At 54.1% G+C, this 7,592-nt stretch overlaps 1 protein-coding gene across 1 annotated transcript in view; it reads left to right on the top strand.

Annotated features, from left to right (window-relative positions):
• MROH1 (maestro heat-like repeat family member 1) overlaps nucleotides 1–7,592 on the top strand; it is a 67,353-nt gene that overhangs the window by 28,625 nt on the left and 31,136 nt on the right. The window contains exons 12-16 of the mRNA XM_015418498.1: nucleotides 665–784; nucleotides 1,567–1,686; nucleotides 2,228–2,372; nucleotides 4,995–5,035; nucleotides 7,566–7,588. Coding sequence (XP_015273984.1) covers nucleotides 665–784; nucleotides 1,567–1,686; nucleotides 2,228–2,372; nucleotides 4,995–5,035; nucleotides 7,566–7,588 — 449 coding nt within the window. The remainder of the gene's footprint in view (nucleotides 1–664; nucleotides 785–1,566; nucleotides 1,687–2,227; nucleotides 2,373–4,994; nucleotides 5,036–7,565; nucleotides 7,589–7,592) is intronic.

Genomic DNA, 7,592 nt, shown 5'->3' with positions numbered 1-7,592 from the left:
CTGGGGCGTGGCTGGCCTGCCCCCCCCCCCCCCCCCGCCCAGGAAGGCTCTGCCTCCTCTCGGCCTCTCCTGCCTTCAGCAGGGCCTGGCATTCTTAGATGGCCCCCTCCAGAGGATCGGAGGGCTGCCTCCCCTGCTTGCACCGCGCAGTGTCCTTCCTGGGGAGGCCGGCCTGGCCCTCTTGCTTCACCGCAGCAGGCCTGGTGCCGTTTCCTCTGGCTGCTGGAGGCGATGGGCAGGGGGCGGAGGCTCTGAGAGGACCGGTTTCTTGCCACCGGGCCGCTGCGTGTGCTCCTCCTTTCGCAGGACATTCTACGTGCACTCGGGGAGGGCAGTGGCTTGACGGGACTGAGTGACGAGTCTGGGACCCCAGGCTCACGTGTGGACCCTCTTCGCGCCTCCTGCCCATGCGGCAGGGAAGGGGCTGTGTCCGTCCAAACCGTCTGGGAGATCTGATGGGAGCGGATGGCCGAATGGGGCCGCCGCGCGGCTCGAGTGCCACACTTCCAAGCAGAGGGCAGGTTTTGGCCATCTCGGCTCTGTGTCGTCAGCCTCTTGGGTGGGCGAGTCCTTTGGGAGGCAGGGAAGGGGAGGCGGTGGCCTCGGAGAGGACTGGACTGTCCCTGGGCCCGTGTGGCAGTGTCCCGGTTGGGGTGTCTTGCAGGTGAAGCGGGCCATGGTTCAGGTGATCAGCGCGATGGCCCACCACGGGTACCTGGAGCAGCCGGGTGGGGAGGCCATGATCGAGTTCCTGGTCCGGCAGTGTGCCCTTCCGGCTGAGCAGGTGAGGCTGCTGCGTGCTTAGAGGGTCCAGCAGGACAGGGGCCACACGAGAACTGTGGCCCTGAGGAACTCTCGTGCCGGAATAACTAACGCTGCAGCAGAGAGGGTGGGTGGGGCTGAGAGAGCTCTGACAGAAACGGCTCTTTTTCAAGGACAGCTGTGCCAGAACTTGTGACTGACCCAAGGTCATCCAGCCAGGTGTAAGTGGAGGAGTGGGGATTCAAACCTGGTTCTCCCAGATTAGAGTCCGTGCTCTTAACCACGACACCAAACTGGCTCTCCAACTGTTCTTCAGGTAGCAGAGATCAATTCCCCTGGAGAAAATGGTGGACTCGGTGTCATTATACCCTGCTGAGGTCACTACAGCAAATTGACACTGTGCTCAAGGCCGGGGCACCCGCCCAGAGCCTCTTTCTGGAGTTCGTTGTATTTATTTCCACAACGGGCCTTATTCCTAGTACCTTGAATAAACCTTCGTTGGTCTTAAAGGTGCCGGACTGGACTCTAAATTTGCAAAGTCTTATGACCTCTTTGTACACAGAAAGGCAGCCATCTTCCCTGCCAGAGTCCCTGAGTCAAATACTGACATCCTCCAGGCTTGATTTTTTTTGGGGGGGGGGGCAGCCTCTGCAAGCAGTGGGAGGGGAGGACACCAAACTCCTCCCTAGGCCCAGCCCCAGCCCCCGATTCTATGTATGTGTTGAGCCGAGGGTTGCTTCCCTGCATCTGTGGATGACTGCTTCTGGCTGAGCGTTAAAAGTGTCCCACTTGTCCTGTCTTCAGTCTTCTCAGCCGCCCCGACGGCACTCCCTGGAAACGGAGGACCTGACGGACGGCCAAGTCAGGGACATCAGCGTCAACACACTCTTCCTCATCAGCACCACCGTCGACAGAATGAACGAGGTAAGGCGGCGGCGGCAGATCCGGGGGTGCATCGGGTGCCCGTGATCCTTGGATGTGTGCTGGGAGCTTCGTGCTTGTGCGTGCGTGCGCTTGAGCCGCCATTGTGAAGCCGCCTGTTGGCTGCGTTCCGGCAATGGGTCCCCGGCTCTTGCTTTGCAAGGCAGCTGGGGGCGCTTCCCCGAGCAGGGAAGCTCAGGCGAGGGCTCTCTGGCACCGCAGCCCCAGTGACTGGAAGGCCCCCGGCAGGAGCAGGCTGGGAAAGTCAAGGGCTGTACTTGGCATCTTGCAAACCAAGCAGTGCCGTGCCGGAGGAGGAGTGTGGGCTTCTGTGCTACTTGGAGCACTCCAGCAAGCATGGGAGGTGTGTGGAAGTCACCAGTGCTGGGAGCCACGAGCAGGCAACTGAGTGGGACCGCCTGCTTTGGGCCTGGCTCCTGGCTCTGGCCCGCTGCCCCCCCTGAGCTGTGTGGAGTCGGGGGAGGGAGGAGCCGCCGGGCAGTCTCAAGGCATATGCCAGTCAGCTCAGCTGTCCCCCACCCAGGTCCTGTGGCCTTACCTCCTGGAGTTTGTGACCCCCGTGCACCTGAGCGGTGCCCTGGCCCCGCTCTGCAGGAGCCTCGTCCACCTGGCGGTGAAGAAGCAAGAGGAGGGGCAGAAGGACTTCCAGCTCCACTGTGACACCAACGGTTTGTGTCTTATGCCTGGCGCGGGGGGGGGGAGGGAGTGCTTGGGTGGGAACAGTCAGCTCTTTGTAATGCTGATTTCTGCGTGGAAAATGCAAACGGACTTGTAGGCATGAAGCAACTAATGGGGTTGCTGAAGAGCAGACTTTCCTTTGGACTGGGCTGTTGCAGGTGGAATTGGGGGGGGGGCGCCCTGGGGAAGCAAGGTGTTGATGGGAGATCCTCTGTTTTCCGAAGAACGTAAATCTGCCTTGATGTCAAGTTCCCAACAACGTTTCACTCAGAAGAATTAGAAGTTTATTGAGACATTGATAGGATCCAGCCTGTACGCTGGCTGTGTTAGAACTGAAAATGGAGGCGCGAAAGCAATATATACAAGGTTCAGAGACCCTAAAAGGTTATGAGCCAATCACCCCCAGGTATTCCACCTGCCCAAACCAACAGCTCTGTGTACCCAACACATAGACAAAAGCCAGGTGGTGCAAGTTGAGACTCAAGGCCGGTGGATGTTCCCAGGCCCGATAAGCAACAATCTACTTCAAAGCATCTGAAAGTGAAAGCATGCAAGAATTCACACTCTCCTGACCCCCCTCTCGACTTATATGGCAAGCAAGCAATAAAATGGAATTTGACATTTGAGTCTTAACTGGCAATGCAAAATACCCCTAATTTGCTTAGGGAAAATGGAAATACATGCAATATTCTCCTATTAAGGCTAAGCTGCTTGTACTGTTTAAATTTAAAATACACCGTTTATAGTTAACATATAAAATTGTACTGTATAATGTACTTATGGATTTTAAAAGTACAAGTGTCTTTGTTTTCTATAAGAAAAATGGCAAGCATACCCAATACTTGAGAAGGAGTTGCAATACCCTCTGCTACCATTGCACGTCTCTTTAATTTTTGCCACCTGAGAGTCAGGAGAGATGAAAGGTGAAGGTAAAAAACCAATTCTGTAGTAGAGAAAATAGTTTATTTGGATAGAAAATCTCCCATACAGTCACAATGAGCAGGACTTGCAGCATTTTTGAATATTAAGGTAAATTTTATAACACCTTGTGTTGGAATGTCCCTGTGTTGGCCTGCAGGCCCCCTTCCACCCTGCCCTTCTTGGGGTTCCCAGCTCCCTGGAGGGGCTTTTCTTCTACTTTCGGGTAGCCCACCACCACCACCTGCCCTTTCTTCAAGGAATTGCCTGCTGGAAGGGACAGAACTCCCAGTTCCCCTTCCCCGTTCAGAGGCCTTGCCTCAGTGTCTCCCGCTGCCCAGTGCCTGGCTACCATGGGGACAGTTTACTGCTCTGTGCCCCCCTGGAGGAATGGCCACTTGCCAGCACCTTCCCTGGAGCTTCTTTTAAAATAGCATGCCTGAAACAGTTGGAGGCCTATGTGGTACAGAGAACCACTCCTTGCGTCAACAGTTTAAAATGTTTATTAGAAAGGATTTCCCAGTTTTTACATCAGGAAAAACAAAAGTCCTCAGACTTTTTCATGCTCCGTGCCTGGAATGGGCTCCTTGCCTTCTGAAATGAGGCTTAGCTCACTCAGGAGAAGAGAATCACTCCTAGTGATTCTTTTTCCAGCGCTCCAGACTTAAAAGTCCAAGGGGTGGTGGAGGGATTTTTCTGTTCCCCACCACCACCACCTTCCCTTTCCAGTCTCAGCGAGAAACGCCAACTATAAATAGAGACAAATGAGCAGGCTGTGTGGCCAGTTTTTCTCAGCAGGGAGCTCAGGAAATCCTTCTTCTTGGCCAGCTGAGACTTTGGGTGTCTATTGTCCCCCCTCTAGAGATGGTTCCCTGTTCTCCCTTCCCGTGACTGAAGTTCTCCCCCCCCCCCCGGTATGCTGCCTCCTTCAAGGGAGACCTGCTGGGTGTTGAAGTGTTGGTGAAGTGGCTAAGAGCGCTGGACTCTAATCTGGGAGAACCGAGTTTGATTCTCCACTCCTCTCCACTTGCACCTGCTGGATGACCTTGGGCAAGCCATAGTTCTATAGTAAGACAGATAAGGGGGGATTGCAGTATAATACCGATGTATGTATGAAAAAGACACCTCGAAACGAGTCTCAACTCCGGGGGAGTTCGTCCATCTTCACCATCTGAAGTTTGACTTTTGTCGTCTGTAAAACATATGAATATATGGTTGAATATGTTACAATTTGCATTAATAGAAATTTGGTAATGCACAGTTTGCAGTGATTTGTCTTGTTTACAAGCCATAGTTCTGACAAGAGCAGTCCTTGAAAAAGAGCAGTTTCCGTCAGAGCTCTCTCAGCCCCACCGACCTCACAGGTAGTGTTCCCTCTAAGCTGAGTTAGTGTGAACCAGCTCACAGTTTTTTAGCCTGTGGCTCACACATCTTTCTTGGCTCAGGAAGGATGGGGCTCCAAAGCAAACTGAACTATGCAGAAGCCAAATCGCTCGCTCACAACTTTAATGCCAGCAGCTCACAAAGTAGAACTTTTGCTCACAAGACTCCACAGCTTAGAGGGAGCATTGCTTACAGGGTGTCTGTTGTGGGGAGGGGAAGGGAAAGGAGTTTGTAAGCCGCTCTGAGACTTTGAGTGAAGGGTGGGAGTATAAATCCAATCTCTTCTTCTTCTTCTTCTTCATCATTTGCAGCAAATCTCCCGTCCCCGTGTGCTCTGATGTCCAGGCTGCTGGTGAGTGTGTGTGTGTTCAGATGGTGGGGGGGGGGATGAGCAGAGGGCGGGCCTGGGCCAGGCTGCCGGTCAGAGCTCAGAGAGGCATGGCACAGCTGGTGGCCTGGAGAGAGGGTGGAGCTGTAGCTGGCCGGCCTCTTTCCTCTCGTGCCCGTCCACAGGGGGCTTCAGCGGAACGTGCAGCTTTTTTCTCACCGCCCAGCCTGCAGAAGTTGTCGTTGGGCGGGGGTCTGATGGCCGCTTGCCCTGTTGCCTTAGTATGTGCACATCTCTGATCCTTTCCTGTGGGGCGTGTGTGTGTTGGTGTAGCGTGCCGTGAATTCTGGGGTGGTGAGAATTATCCAAGGAGGCAACTGTCCACACAGCCTTGTGTAAAAGTTACAGGGCTCCTTTTGTAGCAGGGACTCCTGTGCATATTAGGCAACCCACACCCCTAATGCAGCCAATCCTCCAAGAGCTGACAGTAGCCCCTGTCAGAAGAGCTCTGTAAGCTCTTGGAGGATTGGCTGCATTAGGGGTGTGTCGCCTAATGTGCAAAGGGGTTCCTTATATACAAGTTTATTACACAAGAAGAGAGAAGATGCTGGTACGCACTGACAAAGTGCTTCACCATGCACACATCCATAAGCAGAGAAAAAGCTGTACAATACCTGATCACTTATATACACCCCCCTCCACCCATCAGCCATCAGTGCTGCGTCACTCTGACTTAGACTACCAGCTCTGGACAGAACCAGTTTAGTTCAGCTGAGATGGCTGTCAAAAGCTGTCAGGTAGATCAGCTAGATCACCACCTGATGCCTTACTTGCAGCAACCCCATGCTGACAGTGTGTGGGTGAACATAAGAACATAGGAGACGCCAATGTTGGATCAGGCCAAAGGCCCATCCAGTCCAACACTCTGTGTCACACAGTGGCCAGAAATACCAGTGCCATCAGCAGGTCCACCAGTGGGGCCAGGACACTAGAAGCCCCCCCCACTGTTGCCCATCACTTGCCCCAGAGCCCCTACCTATCCCTTGTGGCTAATAGCCACTGATGGACCTCTGCTCCAGATGCTTATCTAATTCCCTCTTGAAGCCATCCATGCTTGTAGTGTGTTTCAGAGTGCAGCTGTGGGAAGACTCCCTTTGGGGGGGGGGGTTCTGGCCAGAAGTTGCTCCTTTGCCACATGCAGGGGCAAGTTTTCTTGTGGGGAATAGTCCGCCATGGCCAACTGGAAGTGTGTGATAGTGGTGGTGGGGACGAGTTGCCCTCTTCCCTCCTAGTGCTGGCCCTCACTTTTGAGTTCCTCCTTCCCATGTTATTTTAAAAGGTCCTGGAATGCTGTTCCCCCACGCCGCCTTTCCCTTGGCCAGTCCTCTGGCTCCGAGGCCCCCCCATGGCTGCCCAGCCCTCTTGGGGTGCTCAGAGCTGTGCCCCCCCCCCCCAGGCACTGACTTCCCCCTCCCCGGCTGGAGAGGACCTGGGCTTCATTGAGGCAGACCGTGAGAGGGGCAGGGAGGGATGAGCCCGGGCTCGGCTCTCATGGCCCAGGGTAAAGCCCGTCACCATGTTGGGCTCAGGTGTCAGACTCCAGAGGAAATCAGTTCCCAACGACAGTCATTCAAAAGAATAAAAGCTTATTGAGACATTGATAGTATTCAGGCATCTTAACTTTACCGTGTTAGAACTGAGGGGAAAGCGCATGAAGCATATACTGAATTCGAGGAAGACCCTGATGGCCCATGGCCAATCAGACTACAGGTAAAGCCCGCCGAAATAACAGGCCTGTATTCCCAAGAGAAAGAAGACACCAGGCATTCAGAGTTACATGGTCGGGTTTACAGAGATAACCCGGCCACTAGAGAAACAGCAAAAACGAAAGTAGACATTCCTGCCTCCCCCCCTCACATCTCCATGCCAACCAAGATCAGTCAGTGGCCACTCTGACGTCAGGAAGGAGTTTTCCTGTGAGAGAGGAGGAGAGAGCCAGTTTGGTGTGGTGGTGAAGTGCGCAGACTGTAATCTGGGAGAGCTGGGTTTGATTCCCCACCCCTCCTCCCCTTGCACCTGGCTGGATGACCTTGGGCAAGCCATAGTTCTGTCAGAGCTGTCCTTGAAAAAGTAGTGAAGGGCGGGGTATAAACCCGATCTCTTCATCTTCTTCCAGACGAAAAGCTGGCACACTCCATTCATGCCCTAATTCTGATACTCAGAGACAGACTCCTCAGGGCACATGACGGTCCCACTTACTGCATTTACTCAAAAGCAAGAATCTTCTCTCCTCCCCCCCCCCCCCCCCCAGATTGGCCAGGGATTCTGGAGTTGTGAATTTCCTGCATTGTGCAGGGGGTTAGACTGGATGACCCCTTGGAGTCCCTTCCCGTTCTGTGTTTCTATGAAGGCTCACAGCAGCGGTGTGAGGACTTCCATTCTGGTGACTGAGGAAGCTCCCTCTTTCAGCCAGCGTGGGGTTTGTGTCTTTCTGCTCCTTGGCTCCGGGGTTGCCTCTCAAGGAAATGCTGGTTTTCTCTCCCCCCCCCCCCAGGTTGTAGCTTCCCACCCGTTGGGGTGG

This window comes from Gekko japonicus, unplaced genomic scaffold (assembly GCF_001447785.1).
Source record: "Gekko japonicus isolate JY-2015 unplaced genomic scaffold, Gekko_japonicus_V1.1 scaffold275, whole genome shotgun sequence".
NCBI lineage: Eukaryota > Metazoa > Chordata > Lepidosauria > Squamata > Gekkonidae > Gekko > Gekko japonicus.
This window is presented reverse-complemented; position numbering and strand designations above follow the sequence as displayed.